The 17585-nt window shown below is 61.2% G+C and overlaps 2 protein-coding genes across 11 annotated transcripts in view; one reads left to right on the forward strand and one right to left on the reverse strand.

The window, feature by feature from the left end:
* The window catches only part of ENTREP2 (endosomal transmembrane epsin interactor 2), a 363383-nt gene extending 357177 nt beyond the window's left edge, over window positions 1-6206 (forward strand). For all 4 annotated transcript variants that reach the window (XM_004278359.3, XM_049705698.1, XM_049705696.1 and 1 more), the window contains 3 exons: window positions 159-380; window positions 2052-2126; window positions 3194-6206. In XM_004278359.3, the coding sequence (XP_004278407.1) occupies window positions 159-380; window positions 2052-2126; window positions 3194-3516 (620 nt within the window). In that variant the 3' untranslated portion in view covers window positions 3517-6206. The remainder of the gene's footprint in view (window positions 1-158; window positions 381-2051; window positions 2127-3193) is intronic.
* A 934-nt stretch (window positions 6207-7140) lies between these two features.
* Window positions 7141-17585, reverse strand: part of APBA2 (amyloid beta precursor protein binding family A member 2) — a 204146-nt gene continuing 193701 nt past the window's right edge. For all 7 annotated transcript variants that reach the window (XM_049705674.1, XM_049705676.1, XM_012536190.3 and 4 more), the window contains 2 exons: window positions 11055-11195; window positions 7141-8284 (listed from right to left, as the gene is read on the reverse strand). In XM_049705674.1, coding sequence (XP_049561631.1) covers window positions 8213-8284; window positions 11055-11195 — 213 coding nt within the window. In that variant the 3' untranslated portion in view covers window positions 7141-8212. The remainder of the gene's footprint in view (window positions 8285-11054; window positions 11196-17585) is intronic.

A 17585-nucleotide genomic window follows, 5' to 3' on the forward strand; every position in this document is an offset into this window, starting at 1 on the left:
ACAGGGTTTGTCCAGGGTTGGAGTTTGGAGGCTGGGCTGCCCCCACCCCCTGGGAGGACCCTGGGTGGCGGACAGGCACGTGGGCGGCACTGTCCCGCGTGGGGGCGGCTTGGTAGTTGCCCAGCACCAGCGCTAACGCCGTGTCCTTTGCCTTGCAGCGCCGGCCGACAGCTCCAGCCTGCTGGCCCCCGAGGGCACTGCCACGCCGGGCCTGAGCCGCCCACCCTCTGACGGCCCCACGGGCACCCTGCTGCCCGCTGCACACCCGCGCCGCACATCCCCTGAGGGCGCCCCCCAGGGCACGCGGGCGCGGCCAGGTCCCAGGCGCGTGGCCCGCTCTGCCAGCGACCCCACCTCGTGGGGCCCCTCCAGGGTGTCAGGTACAGCTGGCCCAGCCCCGTGTCCCCAGGGCGTGCCTGGCTCTGCCCGGACACTGCAGGCCTCGGTGCCCCCTGGGAGTGGAGTCCAGCCCTGGGCCCTGCCTCAGGGCCACACGGGGAATGTGGTCTCGATGTCCAGAGCCTGTAAGGGGGGCGGACAGTCTGGGGCCCCTGCTGTGCTCCCACCAGGCTTGCTGCTCTGGCCAGGAAGGCGGGAGGGAGGAGGAAACATTTGGGCTGATGACAGCCCTCCAGGAGGGTCCGCCAGCCCCGACGTTAGCCTGTGGGCTGCACACCAGCTCTGGGGCACGAGAAGGTCCTAGGGTCAGGCAGGGCCCACAGTCTGTATCTGTCTGTCAGCCGGGGTGGCTCTCCCCCCAGGACCAGTCTGGGTAACACACCTGTGGGAACTGCCAGTGTCTGCTGAGCGGTCTGGTGGGACCCAGCGCCACGCAAGGTGTGGCTGCATCTCAGTGACAGCGCTGCGGAGGTGGGTGTCCGCCAGCCGATGCCGCCCAGGGCAGACACGGGTGTGTTCTCGACGGCACTTCACGGGTGCCCTGGGCCGCACTCAGCGTGTGGCCCAGAGCTGCGTCAGAGTAGCCCACATGAAGTCAGCATGGCCAGTGCCCTCCCAGGCCGGGGGACCTGGCACCAGAGTCCTGCGTCCGGCAGCCCAGGAATCTGCACTTCAACCAGCCCCCCAAGGGGTCTTGTACGTCCTGAAGTAGGAGGACCCCCATCTCCTCCCGGCTTGCTATTTTTGAGCGGGAGGATGGCAGGGTCTGTGCCAGTAAAGGCCGGTGAGCCCTTGGCCACAATGCCATCGCCGTGGGGACTTGTCCACATAGCACAAGTGAAGGAACCTGGAGGCCAGTGGTGCCTGGACTGGTCAGGGTCTTGTCCAGCTGGACCTCAAGGAGACTAGATCCCGTCCCGCCCCAGAGCCGTGTCCCTGTGAGGAGCCAGCAACACTCACAGGCAGCTGCCCGGAGGTGCCCTGCTGGGAAGTGCTGGGCTTTGCTTCTGCAGCTCTTCGGTCCGCATCCCTCTCCCTGCCCTCCTGCACCCACCTGCCAACTCACACTGAGACGCCTCTGCCAGAACCTTCTCCTGGAGATGCCCCTCGGCTGGTGTACTCCGGGTTCAGATGCCTCTCGCCCCGTTAGGGCCAACACTTCCCGAACGGGGCTCCCTGATGACTGCACACACCCCCACCCGGTGAAGTTCATGCTCTGCAAACCCTGACAGGTTAGGGATGGACTTGCAGAGCTGCGGTGGCTTGATCACAAGTCGTCACCCCTGCATCCTACTCACCGCCCTGTCGCCTCAGCCTCCTCTCGGCTGCATGACAGTTACTGTTGTGCACATGCTTCCTGGGGGCCCGGACCCCCAGATGCAGAGGGGGGTTGGGATGAGGGACACTAGGTTTGTCAGTGGCACTGGCCTGCTACCCTGTGCCCGGGGCCACGCTGAGGAAGTGACGGGCCCTGGGGACTCCACCTGCCCCGGGTGGGAGCCACCTGGGTGCCGGCTGGCTTAAATTCAGGAGTGTTCCTCTGCTGCTCTTGCATCTGAAATCCATTTCTTATCCTCAGGAGGGTTACTCCGGTGTTATCGGGAATTCCTTTTCCCCGGCTGTGTGTTAACTGAATTCTCTTTCTGGTTAAGGTGATGCCTCGTCACACACCCCATCCTGCAGCCAGGACCTTGAAGCAGGACTGTCCCGGGCTGCACGGGGAACCGGTGAGACGCTCTTTTTCTGAAACCCTTTGATAACCACAGCGTGGGGGGCAGGGGTGACCAGAGGTCCTCGGCTGCCTTGTGTCTAAACACAGCCCCTCCCAGGGTCACCCAGGCACGCGATGCCCCAGATCTCTGGGCTTTGGAAGATGGGCCTGCCCTGCCTCCCCTGCTCTCTTGGCAGATGTACTAGAGGCCACAGATGATTTAACACTACACGGCTGCCTGTGTCACTGTAGTTATGAGATTCTCTTTGGAGGGCAGACGGGCCCCGTGTGAATCTTACACAGTTTCACATGCTTAATTGCCAGGCTTGCTCGCTGCCACCAGAAATACCCCAGGCCACCCAGAACGTGTTTCCTTGTGTGACTTGAAACGTAGATTGAGCAACCGGGTCTTAATCTGGTGCTTGGCGAGCTGGTCACAGCTGACCGCCCGGAGCTTCTCTCTCTGGAGGGTCATCTGGAGTGGCGGGGGCCCGCTGGTAGCTGGTTCCGTCTCCCTGCCCTCGGCCTGGGGAGCATTGAGCACAAGGCCCTGGGCTTCGGGCGACTCTGCTGCCTCGTGAGAGGTGGCTGCTGTCTCTGCCCTTGACGTGGGGAGGGCGCTCTCATTGCCCCTCTGCCACCTCCAGCTCTGCTCTTAAGGCAGACGTGTCTCCAAATGCCACCCAGCCCACAAGGGCGGAGGTCACTGAGCTGGGGAAGGCTGAGAAGGGGCAGCCCCCCTGCGAGCTCGGGAATTCCAGCAGGGAGGTACACGGAATGGAGACCCCTGCACCGCCCTGCACTTCCCTCGCTGGCCGGCTTCGAATCTTGCCCTCCCATCTCCAGCCTTCGGCTCCAGGAGGCTGCGGCCCCTCTAGGTTACTGCAGGCTGAACTCAGGGCTGCGAGGGGCCAGGCCATGCCAGGGGACATGCGAAGTGAGGGCCAGCTGGGGAACACAGAAATCCCAGCGGAAAGCTTGTCCCAAGCATCCCCGTGTTTGCTTTTCAGAGAAGTTAGTGGACGGCTGCCTTCTGTTTTGTGTCAGGTGTTTTCAGATGGTGCATTTTCCCTTGGTTTTCAGCTTCCTTGTCTCACTCTGTCGTGGTTGCCTGTGCCTGTCGGCCCCAGCTTTCACCCCCCAGGGAACCAGATGCCTGGAAAACGGACCAGCGGTTAAAGCCAGAGGCCTTACAGACAGTCTCCAAAGAGCGGCTGCACTCCTTAGTGGACAGCAAGGCCTACGCGGACGCCAGGGTTTTGGTGGCTAAGTTCTTGGAACACTCGAGCTGCTCCCTTCCCGTGGAGGTGAGGCACGTGGTGGGCTCCGCTCGCTCAGCCATCCCCTCCGAGGAGTGCCACATGGAGGAGGCCGTCCTCAGCGCCCGTGTCCTGGACCAGCTGTGAAGGCGCCTCCGTCTGGATGTGGACATGGACAGACCTGGTGCCAGAGTCCCTGCCGGGGACGCTGGGCCTGTGGGGAGAGGCTGCTTCCCCGGGGTGGATCAAGCGGCGGAGGCCCTTCCCTCCTCCAGGGGGACCCCATCGGCTGTTTTCTGGGGGCTGACGCTTCCTACCTGTCCCGGTGATACAGTGGATGACTCTCTCGTGTCCATCGTGAATTCTTCCCTGTCGTCAGGCAGGTAGCACCTTGAACTAGCCACGTGACAGCGATCCAGTGGCAGGGGACACGCATGTAGCTAAAGAAACTGAAGTATCTTCACGATCGGGGCCATGGAAGAGCAGGATTCTCCTGCACCCCAGTCCCCACCCCCACCCCGATTTAGTTTAGTGTTTAAAGGGGTAGAGGAGTCCATCAGGCAATGAGCCCATTTCCCCTTGCAGTTTGAATCAATGATCAACCCTTTCTTAGAGGCTGAATTTTAAGAAAGTAAGTCATTCTAGCCCAGATGGCAGCGGGGGTCCAGCCTTACGCCCGCAGGGCGACAGGGCCACCCTGTGAACAAACATACAATGAGGGACTCCCCAGGGGGGCCCGGCCACCCTGTGGCAAGGGGCTTTGAGGGACCCGCACCCCCCACACCCCCCCCCCCCCCCCGCACCTTGTCTCCCGGGCAACCCCTCCCTGCCTCTCCCTGCCCCAGGGCATTTTCCCAGCTTCCTCTCTGGCTGTCTCTCCACTGTCTCTTTAGCCAGCTCAGCACAGAGCACTTTGTTATTTGCCCCGTAACAATAAGCCCCATGGCGAGCCCCCGGGGTTCTCCCACATCTGCCCTCGCCAGACTGGCCTCAAGGGGTCTCTGATGACTCAGAGCAGCCCCTTCCCCAGCCGGGCGGCAGCCGCCACGTCTGCTTTGGAAGATGCCACCTGTCGAGCACTCCTTTCCGTGAACCACCCCCACCTCGAGCTGGGTGCGCAGAAGCCTCGGCCACAGCAGCTTGGGTGCCCTGGACCTTCTTGGACCCCTGGGCCGCCCTGTTCTGGCGACCTCAGCAGCAGCTGCTTCCCAACCAGGGTCGTGGAGCAGCGCTGTCCTCAAGGACTTTCTGCAGCCACGGGGATACCTGTGCCATCCTGGAGTGTGGCTGCCAGACACCCCGAGGAGCCCCATGTCAGCTGCCAACGCTTTGCTTCCTAATGTTATCATCGGTCACTGCCGTCCGGAGGTGAGAGCTGGACCAATATATAAATCAGGCCTTGTGATGATAGCCAGAACTTCTCCGCTCGAGACATCACAGAGGAGAATTTATGAGCACTTTATCCAGACTATAAAACGGGAAATCTCTACTCTAATTTTTCTCAACTGAGGGCTTTTGAAGTCCCCAAAAGTAAATCTCTCTGCAGGTAAAGTAAGTTGATGGTTTTTCCAAGGGGCCTCCCCTAAGCCTCCCAGCAAAGCATGGATGGCCCCAGCGCCCTGGCCTCGGCATCAAGGCATCTCTGGGGTGGCAACCAGAGCTTAGCAGGCTGCAGGGGTCTCACCTGGGTGGGGGGCTCACGTCAGGTTTGGGGGCTCACACGGCAGGGCCAAGCCTGCAGGTCTCAGACAGGCTGCCTCTCGAGTGAGGCCAGCCCTTGCGTCCACCCCCCACCTCACGGGCATCAGAACTGTTACCCTGCCGCGGGCTGGGTGACCTCCAGGGGGCCTGGCCTGCTGCTCTGTGTCTTTTGCTTCCCCTCCCTGCAGGGCGCCATGTCTCCTGCCTCCGAGCACCTGCCACAGCCTGTGCCTCCCCCTGGGTGCAGGTAGGTGCTCTGGCCTGAAGCCCACCGGCCGGCCGTTCTCGAGTGCTCGGCCCGCACACGTGTCCTCACAGCATCTCTATCTTGCGGGTGAGTACACTGTACCCAGTTGTACGGCGCTGGGCTGGCACCTTCTGAGGGCCCACGTCGGCTCCTGCAGGGCCCAGGCACCTGGCTCCCAGGAAAGGTCCCGGGAAGAGAGAGGTGCCTGGCAACGGGCCGGGGTCTGACTCCCCAGCCCGGGTGCCTTCAACCCCGCTGTGCTCGGCGGCACCTGGGAACCAGCAGCCCCGGCATCGAGCGCCCTGAGCCCCAGGCTGTGTCGGCTCATGGCCAAGGGGAAAGGCAGTGTCCCCCCGTCACTGGTGCGTCCTCGTCCGCTCGGCCCTGGTCTCCCCGCTCTCGTTAACACGTCAGCAGGCAGGTCCCCACGGGCTGCGCTGGAAGCCAAGGCCCAGGATGCCCCCTTCACGGGGCCCGGGGCCTGTGCTCTCCTGGACCTCCCCCACCAAAAAGAGGGCCAGCACAGGGCCAGTGCCTGTCTGGCACTGCCATTAGACCCCCACCCAGGGACCACAAGGATACTGGGCTGGAGGAACTCCAGACCCCTACTCTATGGCAAACGGGGGCGCTTATCCTTCACAAGGACTTAAGGGCTTCTTCAGCTGGTGACAATGACACAAATGCGTGTAACAAACCACATAAAAGAAAGCTTATCTCGAATGGATGTTTTCTCCCCCACAGCTGTATTGATCCACAGATGCTGCTATTAAGGCAGAATTTATAGGAAATTGTTTTCAAGCCTGTTTGTACAACTGGCAGGCTGTATTTATTTAATGTACCTCAAGGTGTTTTCATAATGATCAGTGTTTTAATAAAAACTATTTCTGGCCTCTGTCTCTGAGGTCTGATCAGGACAGATGCCGAGAGCCGTGTGTACTGCTGGTGACCAGGTGCCAAGCGAGGGCTCAGGCCGGACGACCGACCACGGAGCACGACCCACCCCTGGCACCTGACTGTGTTCCCTAACATCCTTCTGGAGACAGACCCTGGGGGTGTGAGGGGCGAGGGCAGGCGCCCGGCCCACAGCTGTCCCTCTGTGGGACATGTCCCCCAGCTTCTGGGAGGAATGCAGGCCCTTGACTTAAAGCTCTCTTTTTTTTTTTCTTTTAAATGTGTAGCACATGAAGGGACACCTGCCCCCCGTCATCTGCTAGCCATGGGTTTCCTCTCCGGAGCCCATTCACCTGCCTCATTCTGGGCGCTGCAGGGCCATACCCCTGGGCCCCCCTGAGCCGAGGCCCCTTTCCTCCAGCTCTCACCCCAGGGTGTGGGCCATCCCTGCCTAGTGGCTCACAGCATGGAACTAAGATCCCGGCCAGAGAAGGGGCCCGGCTTGCCCAGTGTCCCTTGATAACATGCTGGAACACCGCCCAGGGCTTCTGACCAGATCCCCATGCCAGGGGACACCGGGACCAGGACGGTGACCACAGAACGCAGTCAGTGACGGGAGCACTGCCAAGTCCTGCTATCAGGTGAGACGGGCTGCAGGGCGGCCCCAGGGAAGGAGCCAGGCTATAGGTGGGCCGCTTTCTGCTCTGTACACGCACACACCTCTCCCAGAGATGATTCCCATCTGAACCAGGAGAAGCCCGAGCCTCCCACTCTCCCTCATCCAATTAGTCAGGAGCTTGTCTTGCGGGGATGGTGCCTGGAGCCCTCAGACCTGGCAGGGAGGCCCCCACCCGGAGCCGGGCTGTGAGGGGCGGAGTTAGAGGAAAGCTGGGCGGCCACTTCTCCGTCAACAAACCAGCCACACGGACAGCTTTCCATCATGACCTCAGGTTTATTAGTGGTATTAGCGAGTCTTCCCAAGGTCAGCTGCATGCAACACACAGGTCACCCTCATCCAGTGGTCCTAGAGCTTAGTTACTGCATGGTAAGGCTTCTTAAGTCACAGTGTATCTTCAAGGCCTGGGCCAAAGAGAGAGACTTCCGGACAAAATGACATCGTGAACACTGAGCTCTGCGGGGCGGATCTAGGCTATGCTGCACTTGACCTACACGCACTGGAACACTGCTCACGGTGACGGCACCCGGACGCGCAGGCCCCTGGGGATAGCAGGCTCCAGGTGTCCGGGGAGGGTCTGGTTTCCGAGGGTGGAAGCTCACGTGTGGATGCGTGTGTGTAGACAGAGATTGTAATGAGGCCGCCGGCCTGTGTGGGAGGCTGCCCGGGGGCGTCCAGGGGCCAGCGGACAGGCGGGCACGGGCAGCAGACGTGGTCACGGGTCATCGGAAGATCCTAACGTCTGAAGAGCAGTTTGTTGTCAGAAGTCAAAATGGTGATGTTGTCTAAATAGGCGTGGAGTTTTGAGGTTGTGGATATCACCATTTACGTAACTCAGGGATGTCTCCTTTCTCGGGAAATACAACCACGTGTCCCCCAACTTCAGTGACCAGTCCCATCCTGAGAGCTGGCTGCCCACACTCAGCCATCCGGGCAGTCGGGCGCCCTCCCCGCAGGAACCCGAGCCCCAGCCGAGGGCGGGGGCACGCCGCTGCTGCCCCCTGGAGCGCGCTGTCCTCGAGGGGCTCCCCGCACAGCCGCATCCGGGGGCACCCACGTTCGCCCTCCACGGCTCCACACCACACGGACGTACAGACAAACCCTTGTCCGTCGCAATGAGAAAATTCAGAATGTGGCAAAATACGTGACTGTTCTACAAAGACTGGTTCCTGTGACTCTCCTTGGATAAAGACCCCTTTTGGTCCAAAAAAAAAAAAGTGGGTGGTGAGGGCATGCCCTTTGGAGGAGCCAGTGTCATCAGGTGGGCTGTGGGTTCAGGGGTCGGGTCCTGGGTCCGGCTCCCACTCCTTGGGGTGCAGGCGGGCAGCCTAGATGTACAACGGGGTCTCCTGGCCTGTGAGGAGCCTGAACATGGCGGCAGGCATGGTCTTCATATGGATCTGCCAATGAGAGAGAGGGGCTGACCCAGCCCTCCCTGCCTCCGCCTCCCGCCCCCGCCCCCCGCATGCGAGGCCAGCGATGCCCAAGTCCCCTGAGCGTGTCCTGTGTAAAGTACCAGCGTCCAGAGGGGAGGAAGAATGACCTGTGGGCTGTCAGCTACAAATTGGCACTTGTCTTGGGCACTTGCCATCTACCTCTACAAGGATTGAAGCAGGTGCCACTGCAGCTGCTGACCTTCAACACCCCCTGAAAGGAGTTCAGGTGGAGATCAGGAATGAGGCCCTCTGTGCTCTGGGGAAAACTGGGAGAACAGGTCTTCGGATAGTGAGATATTTTCAGGAGCCCATTTTATGAGCCCAATTCTTACATCTCCTCATATCTAGAAAAGCACCGAGATCCTTCCTGGTGACGTCTGCTGCTCATGACTAGCTGTAACCCTCAGGAGACTTGCAGAACCTCCTGCAAAAAATACGTGCTCCATTGCATGTCCTCCCCCTTCACCAAAATCACATGCATACTGACCTTCCCCCCTGCCTCTTGGGAGCAGTTTACCAGAGCTATATGAAATGCTGTCTCCTGGGCTACAGTCCTCATTTTGCCCCAAATAAAACAACTCACAACTCTCACGTTGTGCATTTGTTCAAGTCGACACCGTGGTCACCACCCCAATGGCGGCTTAGAAAGCGTACCCTGACTGCGCAGACTGTGACCTGGGCGCCCCGTCCAGGTCTTCAGAGGGTTTTACACGCGGTCAAGGGCTGTTTTCCCTTCAGCTCAAGCTGACACCAGGTGCATAAAAAGTTGGACTTTTGACTGTGCACCGAGCTGAAGGCAGGCTGGGGCGCCCAGGCCTCCTTGGAAACTGCAAGGGGCAAGCTTTGCCTCGGCGTGAGACCCAGAGGCTCACACACAAAGTGCGTGTGCGACGGGCGGAGGCCTGGAGCCCCCCAGCCCCTGGGGGTCAGTTAGCAAATGAGCCTTTGGGGCCTGACCTCAGTCCCTGGCACCACAGAGGCTGGGTACGCCAGCAAGGCACAGAGACGGCTGCCTGGAGAGGCCAACTGTGGGGGGCACATACCCTAAATCCCGCCTGGGCCCCGGGCTCTGCTTCTGCTTCCTTTAAGCACTCTGCTCCGCAGGCTAGCCCGGGACCCAGCCGTGCTCAGGCCCCTGTGGGTGACCGTGGCTCTAGGGGGTGGGCTGGCAGACCTCCAGCGCCCAGGGAGAGGCGGCCGCAGGTGCAGCCACCCCCAGGGGCGTGCAGCCAACCCCCCAGGCCTGCCCTTCCTCGGGCAAGCCGTTCTCGGGCCTTATCTGACCAACCCAGATGGCCAGTCTGGCCGAACGAAGCGTTTTCTTGTCACCCAGGCTCCCCCCCTGGCCCCCAACACCAGGATCTGTCTGATCCACTTAGATGTTTGCTCCTTCATCAGCCTGCGATGCCTTTTCCCATCAGCAGATTCATTCTAATTCCTCAATCTGAAACCCACCCCCAAGGCCCAGCAAAACACCAGGTCTAGTGATCGGTGACTCCTTTCCCAAATGTGCTCAGGGATGATGGAAAACACAGGCAGACAAGCTCATCTCTCAGGACCAGCCAGGACCGGCTTCCAACACCCTGGGCCTGAGGCCCAGCCTGATTGATACCCATTCACCTCAGGTCCAGACAGTCGGACGCATTTCTCCCGCTCCCAGCCCAGCTCCCCCGCCCGACTGATGGCCCCAGCGGGGTGGCTGTCTCGAGGCGTCTACTTAGGACAATTGGATTTTCCTTTCTTTGAAGCCATTTGTAAGAGAAGGCTAATGGCGCCTACCTGGCCTCCTCCTTCCTGAGAGCTGCTGTCTGCCACCACCCATGCAGGGAAACAGGCCTCCTCCCCCAGCCTTGGGACTTTCACAAAATACTGAGTGGGTTACCGTGGCCCCAGGAAAGGTGTCCTGACCGCACATGATCTGAAGGCCCCTCAGGGAAGAGCACCATGCTCCCCCCACCAGCCTGCAAAGAGGAAGCCGTGCCCTCGCCCCACACAGCCCCTGGGTCCCCACCGCCCTCAGAATCAAACCTAAACTCCCCGCCCAGCACCTGCCTCCACAGCCGTCCCGTGTCACCCGCCACTCAGTGCTGTCTGCCCCTTCTGCGCTGCTGTCACCCAGGCTTCACCCAGGGAGATACTCACCCATTCACCCTGACTCCCCGCTTCCCACACACCTACACACACACACACCCGCACCGGGGAGGCCTCCTTCCCAGCACTGGGCTGGTACCCCCACTCCCAGCATCTTACGTCCCCCGCTGAGGTATCCTGCTCCCTCCTGAGCTCCCCGCTCTGTACCCCGTCCACCCTCACGCTGGCATGGCATCGCACTGATGCCAGAAAGCAGCAGAAAAGGAGGCGGGGTACAGCCAGCAGAGTGGGAGAGGGGAGCACAGCAGGGCCGGCCTGCGAATGCCCACCCCCATCCCATCAGCCACAGTTACCCGGGGTGAGGAGGGGGTGCCAGAGCCCGCCTGCAGAAGGCTCCCCCGTGGGAGACACAGCCGTGCTCAGCTGATGCAGCCCCTGGAGGAGGCTCAGGAAGGTCCGGGTGGGAGCACGCCAGCCAGCAGATGTGCCCAGGTCCCCGCACGGACAGGCTCTGCCCCGAAGGGAGGCTTTGCTCTGGGGTGCTTCCCCAGCACCTTATACACGCCCTCGGGGATTAGATGTCGGCCATGGAAACATCTGGGCTCCGAGAGCCCGGTTCTGGCTTCGGGCAGTGACCTCTCACCTCTCCCACCGAGTTGGACAGCGCCTGGACGATCTTCTCGTGGGCCGTGGCCACCACGCTCTGCCCGTTGATCTCGATGATGCGGTGGCCCACGCGGACGCCGCCCCGCTCCGCGATGCCCCCACGCATGAGGCTGCAGATCTAAGCGACACGGGGGCGGAGGGTGGTCGGGTCAGCACAGGGTCCCCGGCACGCTCGCCAGTCGCCTCCAGCCCCCAACGACGGAGGAGAATTAATCACACGCAGGATGAAGCCCCAGGGCAGACGCTCCTACATGCCGTCTGCCGACTCACCAACTGGGAGGTTACGGTTTGGAATGTGTTTGAAAATGGCTGTGGGAGACCTGTCCGCCCCCCCGCCGCCACCGCCCTCGCTGGTTGGAATCTGCCCCCCACTCCGCCCCAGCCACCCGGAGCCTCTGTTCCTGGGTCAGGGGTGCGGAGGCCGGGAGGTGTGCAGGTGAAGCCGATCTGGCAGGTTCGCCAGCAGCCACTCTGCTCCTCTTTCCAGTGAAGACGGTCACTGCTCCCCCCGGCACGGGGAGGTGGTGATTTCACCAGCCGACAAATGGACAGAGATGATGCAGCCCCCATGTGTGTGAGATCCACTAAACATTGGGTGTCAGAAGGTGGGTCCCTGCAGACAGCAGGGAGGGCGAGCAGCCCCAGGGCCCATGGAGAGCGGAGCGGGGGGCAGCTGCGCCCGGGGGGGTCCCCGGGGCCCTGTGGGAGCCACGGGAGGGGGGTGGGATGAAAGCACTGCAGCGAGAGAGGCTGGGGCGGGAGGGAACAGGCAGGGCGCCAGGCCTCTCATCCACCCCCAGCCAAGGGCAGACGGCAACGTCCCTGGGGCCGAGGCTGCCCGAGAACCGCCACACCCGCACTGGAGGTCTCCCCTGTCCACGTCCGCCAGGCACCTCTACCCTGGGCCCCTTGCAGCAGTATCCCAGCCGTGCTGCCTGAAGGCTGCCCTGTACCAGACGTGTTTGAGAATGAGGAAGGCCAAGCCCAAAGTCTGGTGGGAGGAGAGGCCCAGGCTGGTGGGACCCTGTCCCCCGAGTGCCCGGGGGACACCCGCGTCACCTGACAGCCTCGTTGTACCCACGGAGGCCTTGGTCTGTACGGTTTCCTCAACCCAAAAATGCCACCAGGAGCTTTTTAGGGCTTTTGAGGGGTCCTCGTATGATTCCGGTCAGCCTCCTACAAGGTCAAGGTTGGCCTGCCCGCAGGAGGCGCAGGTGCAGGCAGGACGGCCAGCCTCCCCCAGGCTTGGTGCTCTTCCCTTCCCACCGCGAGGCTCAACGCTGCGAGGCCTCCTCCATGCCCTGTGACGAACGCCGCCCGGGGCCCCTACCTGGGTCAGAGCCCCTTCCCATCCCGGCCCTGGCCGGGCTGCTCCACTGGCTAGGGGCTGACTCTCCACCCCCAGACAGGACCCCTCCAGCCCAGCTGCCCGTGCTCTCCCTCGGCACTGGCCTGGCATCTTTCGAAGGCTGAGATAGGCTGAAAGGCCACTGACCCCAGGCTGGCCCTGGCACCCCTGCAGGACTGCCACCTGTCATCTGTTTTGTGGTCTATCCAGATCCACTTTGTGCGTACGTGTGTGTAAATCCCAGTGCGGTGCCTGAAGCCCTCGAGGTCCCTCCCAGTCCTCAGGACCCCTCTCTTCTAGAAGGAGACACAGATGCAGGCTGATGTCACAGCCCAAAGCCACTCCTACAGCAGCACCTGGGCCAGACCGGACTCAGGGTGGAGAAAGAGAAGCGGGCTGAGCCCACCACCCATTTTCCAGTAAGGGGAGCAGCCATCCTGTGCTGTGAAGGCTCTGCCTACCTGTCAGTATCAAGGATTAACTTTTATCCCCTCCGCCCCCCACCCAGATGATTTAAGGGCATTTTGTGCCCAGTGTAACTGGCTCTTCGAAGATCCAGGCTTCAGGAAGACCTGGCAGGTGTCAGGCAGGGCCCAGGTGCTCCTGATGGGAGCTGGGACACCCCGTAGCAGGTGCTGTTTCCCTAAGTCCCTAGTGGTAGCATCTTCCCTCGTGGTGGAGATGTGGGGACAGAAGGTAAAGAGGGGAAGGGGACAGGGAGAGGGAGAAAATAGCTTTGCACCTTAAGAGGGGGTTGCCAGGACGATGGACTCAGACCCTGGCAGGGGACCTCGGCTGGAACCTGGGGGGCCAGGCTGGCAGAGGGGGCAGGAGGGGAGCAGAAAGTGCTGAGGAGAGGGCCATGTGGGCACACGCCTGTACACATGCACACACAAACACACATGCACGTACACACGCGTGCGGGCGGCAGGCCTTCCGAAACGAGGCGTGCCCCCAGAACCCAGGGCCTTGGGCTGCTCTAATTTCTCAGGGTGCACCTCTCAGGAGGAACGCTGGTGTCTCCCAGCTGCGGACATCCTGATCTCTTCCATGGTGTTGTGGGAACAGAGAGGAGGGGTCCATTTAGAAGGAGCGTTAACTGGCTCAGTTGGGGCCTGTCTGCAAACGAATGCCTTGTATTTTGGGCGTAATGAAGCTGAAAATGGGAAAAGCACTTGTGCAGGACTAACTCCGGGGTCAGCAGACTTTTCCAGGGACGCAGGGAACTTATCTGCGGGGCCCACGTGATCCGTGGGCTCTGCGGGCCCTGCAGTCCCAGTGGGAGGAAAGGCGGCTGGCTGGCCACAACAGGGCCTTGTAGGCACCTCTGTGACTTGGTTATTGACACCCGGGACCCTAGATGCAAACAGGACAGCCCCCGCACAGCTCACAGATGGCTCAGGTCCACACGTGCGCTCGCCCACTGACGCCGACCACACACTCCAGCATCTGATACGGGCAGAGGGCAAGCTCCCCACGACAGCTGTGCAGGCCAACGCCTGCCCCGCCACTGCCCAGAAGGGAGCCTGGGGCGGGTCCCTTCAGCTACCTGTCCTCATCTGTGCATGGGGACAGGGGATGCCCTCCCTAACCAGACCAACGCACAGACACAGGCTGTGTGAGGGAAGCCCCAGGTTTGCAGGAAGAGCTGGCCAGATGGTGGCCTTTCCCGGTTCCTAGAACTGACAGACAGATGGACTGATACCCCAGACAGACGCCCCAGCAGGCCTACAAGTCTTGCAGCAATGGAACTAGACAGACTGGAGAACCAGAAGTCCTGCACGCCCATGTTCACGGCAGCTCGGTTCACAGTAACCAAGAGATAGAAGCAACCCAAGTGTCCATCAGTGGAGGAACGGACAACCAAAATGGGGCGTTTCCACACAATGGAACACGATTCAGCCTTAAAAAGGAAGGAAATCCTGCTACACATGCTACGACGTGGATGAACCTTGAGGACATTTTGCTGAGTGAAACAGGCCAGTCACAGATGGACAAAAACCGTATGATTCTACTCATATAAGGTACCTAAGTATGTCATATTCAACTTCACAGGGACGGGAAGTAGCACGCTGGTCACCAGGAGCTGGGGGAGCGGGAGGTGGGGAGTCAGTGTTCGCGGGAACAGACTTTCAGTTTTGCTGATGGAAACAGTTCTCGAGATTGGTTCTACAACAATGTCAACGTTCTTAACGCTGCTGAACCGCGCGCTGGAAAATGGTTGAGATGGTAAATTTCACGTTAATTGTATTTTACCACAATTGAAAAAAAAAACAAAAAAACCAGGAAAAGCAGAAGTTCTAGGAGAGAGTCGGGGCCAAAAGAAAAGCGGGAGAGAGGGGCAGATTTCACAAGGTAATCCAGCTTCTCAGCCACAGGGCCTCTTGCTTTAAAGAAAACACAAGCTACACTGAGATCCTCGGGGCCAGTGCTCAGGATGGCAGCCCCCAAACACACGCACCCGAGGGCGCGCGCGCACGCACACACACACGCACGCACACGCACCGGTGTGTGCACACTGACAGCCATGCAGAGGGCCCCTCCCCCTCACCTCTCTCCTGACAACACCCAGACGTACCTGACGCCCCAGCGCTGGGACATACTTCACCTAACTGCTCACCCCAGACATTGAAACAGGCACCTGACACCGGCAACGTTTCTGGAGGCATCAGGCAGAAAACGGCAGCGGGTTTGCATTGGGGCCGACAACCACCACCTCTGGCCTGGCATTCCGCCACCTGCTCTCCAGCCACCGCCTCCCGGGTGCTCTCAGGGCGGGGAAGCCCCCGGGAGCCACCACGGCCCCTGCCTCCTGGCCCCTAGCACGCGCACCCCCATTCACAGAGGCAGGATGCCAGCTGGTGGGTGGGTGGTGCTGGGAGCCACGCAGCTCCTCGTCCACAGCTGGCCCCAAGCGCACACACCGTGGGATTCGGACCCTGGACCAGCAGCAGAGGCACTGAGCAGTGGGCGGCACCAGGACCCCTGTGTGCACACCTGTGGCCCGGGAAGGGCAGCCTGGCAACGCTGCCTTCAGAATCAGGGGGTAATACTTCCCCAGTTCCAGACCCCAGATCTGCTGTGACCCTGAGCCCGACACCCCCAAACCTTCTGGGAAGCCCCCCTGGTCTCAGTCTCCCAGCCACTCATACCAACCTGGGAACATCCCCGTACACCCCCGCCGCAGAGACCCCTCCTGTAACTCCCCAGGGATGCACCCGCGCCAGCCTCCCCTCCCCCATCTCTGAGAGGGAAGGCTCAGGGCCAGGCCACACTCAGGCCACCCCACACCTGTCCTCTCCACTGCCTCCCCTTCCTCTCCCGCTCGCTTCAATTCAGCCCCCACAAAACTCTAGGCAGAGCCCCCCTTCTTGTGTCTCCTCCTCCCCCTTCCCCACCTCGGTCCCCACGGCCTCCCCAGCTGTGTGACCCAGGGCAAGTTACTAAACCTCTCTGTGCCCCAGCTTCCTGACCAGTCCCCATGCTCCGTATTAGGCTGTAGTGAGGATTAAAATGAACTGGCTGGAGGGAGTATTGCAGGGGAAGGATTTTGCTTTTTGGTGGTTGGGGGAGGTGCATCGGGCCCCAAGAACAGGCAAAGCCCTTGGCCACCCCCCAGGAGCCTGGCCTTGAGGGGAAAGCCGGCCCTGATGCATCACGCCATCCCCCTGCAAGGCTCGCAGCAGGACAGGGGCTGCATCTTACAAAGACCATGAACCAGGCCCACCTAGATGGCGAGCTCCCTGGGGCCATGCAGGAGGGACAGCCTGGGCCCCACAAGGCTGCCCAGCAGGGCAGGGGCAGCCCTCAGGGTCACACAAGCAGGGCCATCTCAGGGGCTGCCGGTCACTGACAGTCTTCCCTACCACCCACCTGCCCCCACCCCAGGGAGAGAGGTCCTGCATGGTGGCTCAGGGTGTCAGGGGCAGGTCTAAGGCCCGCCCAGCTGCTCCCAGACCCATCCACACGGTGCGCATAGAAGCTGCAGGCAGGGACCCTGGGCAACCTCCTGCACGGCCCCGGACACGTGTGTGCAGAGCAGCCGGGCAGGGTGGCGCTAGCTGGACCACCAACTGGCCAACTCCCGGGGCAGATGCCATGTTCCGGAAAGAAATTCTCAGGGGGTACAGACAGCCTGGCTGGGCCCCCGTGCTTGGGTATGGTGCCAAGGGGCCTTTCTTCTCTGCAGAGTTTGGGCCCAGTGGGCCCTCCCTGGAGGTCTCGGTACTGCATGGATTTTCTCAATCTGCCCAGAAAGCTTCAGTGACTTGCCCAGTGTCACAGAGCTGGGAAGGTACGGCCAATGTCAGCTTCAGATGCACCCACACCCTTTCCTTCTTCGTCTTGGGCACCAGCTGGACCACCTTCCCGGCCAGCCCTGTTTGTGGGGCATGTGACTGAGCCCTGTCTGGCCAGATGGATGCAGACAGAAATGGCCAGAGCCACATCTGCGCCCGTCAGACAAAGAGCGCCCTGGGGAGGGGTGAGCCTGGGCCCCTGAGCGACCCTGTGGTGCAAAGCCCCTCCCACGCTGGACTGTGACCCAAACAACAGATCAGCTCTCAGTCGGCTGAGATCCGCAGAACATCTGTTACAGCAGCAAGTGCGCCCTAACCCAGAGGGGACGGAGGTGTCCTGTGACTCTCCCCGGCCCCGTGTAAACTCTCCACACTCCTGCGCCAGGTAGCGACGGGGGAAATTCTGTCTCATCTGTAGTCCTGTTTCTAGAACGTTCTCCCGATGTGTCCCCTCTGTGACCGTGGAGGGACACACACGTCCTCCCCCTCAACCTGACACCACCCCCATCCACCGCACAATCTCTTCCTTGGCTTTTTAACCCTCTGCGCTAGCTTAAGCAATCCGGAAGTGACCGGCCTTCCCTCTTCTGTCCTCCATCTGTGGCCACATCCCTCCCTGCCCACTGGGACCTTTGCAGGAGAAACGACCCAGGAAACAGAGCTCAAGAGGGTCAGAGAGGAGGTGGGAACTCTGGAGGGAAGAACTCCAGCCTGAGGAACAGGCACAGACTTTTGGCCAGACCAGCACTCATTCAAGCCCAGCATCACCTCCTCCTGGAGGCCCTCCTGCCTCCTCAGTGGCTGGGGCCCCACCTGACACAGCTCAGGAACCTCACACACGGCTCGGAATGGGTGAGTGAAT

This window comes from Orcinus orca, chromosome 2 (assembly GCF_937001465.1).
Source record: "Orcinus orca chromosome 2, mOrcOrc1.1, whole genome shotgun sequence".
In the NCBI taxonomy this organism is placed as follows: Eukaryota; Metazoa; Chordata; class Mammalia; order Artiodactyla; family Delphinidae; genus Orcinus; species Orcinus orca.